The 566-nt window shown below is 72.4% G+C and overlaps 1 protein-coding gene across 1 annotated transcript in view; it reads right to left on the bottom strand.

The window, feature by feature from the left end:
- Positions 1–6: 6 nt before the first annotated feature.
- The window catches only part of NPEPL1 (aminopeptidase-like 1), a 24,099-nt gene continuing 23,539 nt past the window's right edge, over positions 7–566 (bottom strand). Inside the window, exon 7 of the mRNA XM_012728143.1 lies at positions 7–329. Within this exon, the coding sequence (XP_012583597.1) occupies positions 171–329 (159 nt within the window). The 3' untranslated portion in view covers positions 7–170. The remainder of the gene's footprint in view (positions 330–566) is intronic.

Raw genomic sequence — 566 nt, 5'->3', positions numbered from 1 at the left:
GCAGAAAGCCCGACTCCCGCCCCGGGGCCGCCGAAGCCCTGGCGGGCTGCGAGGCGCCAAGGAGCTTCCAGCACCACCGCGACGCAGCAACACACCAGGGCCCTCGGCGGAAGCGTCCTGCAGTCGCTGCGACTCTTCAGTGCAAAGGGAGGCGCCTGTGAGGCGGCGGCTCACACCAGCCTGCGCCTCTTGGAGTCCCTCTCCGCATCCGCCTCGTCGGGGTCGCCCTCACAGCCCAGGGGGGACACCAAGTGCAGCAGGGGGTCGTCCGAGGCCCGGCCGAAGAGCGCCAGCAGCAGGGCCACGCCGAAGCCCGTGGCGCGTTCGCCCTGCGGCAGAGAGCAGACGGATGCCCTGAGCCAGGGCCCTCCCAGCAGCGGCCCTCGCCGCCCCCCATCCTGGGGCCGGGGCACGAGGGATAGGCGGTGAGCACCGAGGCGGCTGAGGGCGCCATGCGGACCCCCAGGTGTCCGAAGGACTGGGCCAAGGCCTCTTGGTCCTGGCGGCCGGCAGCTCCCTGCAGAGTTCTTTGGGGGGGGACTGAGGTGGGGCTGAAGTGGGGCTGA

This window comes from Condylura cristata, unplaced genomic scaffold, assembly GCF_000260355.1.
Source record: "Condylura cristata isolate star-nosed mole 26May11 unplaced genomic scaffold, ConCri1.0 scaffold00022, whole genome shotgun sequence".
Classification (NCBI taxonomy): domain Eukaryota; kingdom Metazoa; phylum Chordata; class Mammalia; order Eulipotyphla; family Talpidae; genus Condylura; species Condylura cristata.
Note: the sequence above shows the minus strand (reverse complement) of the source record. Positions and strands in the feature narration are given on the sequence as shown.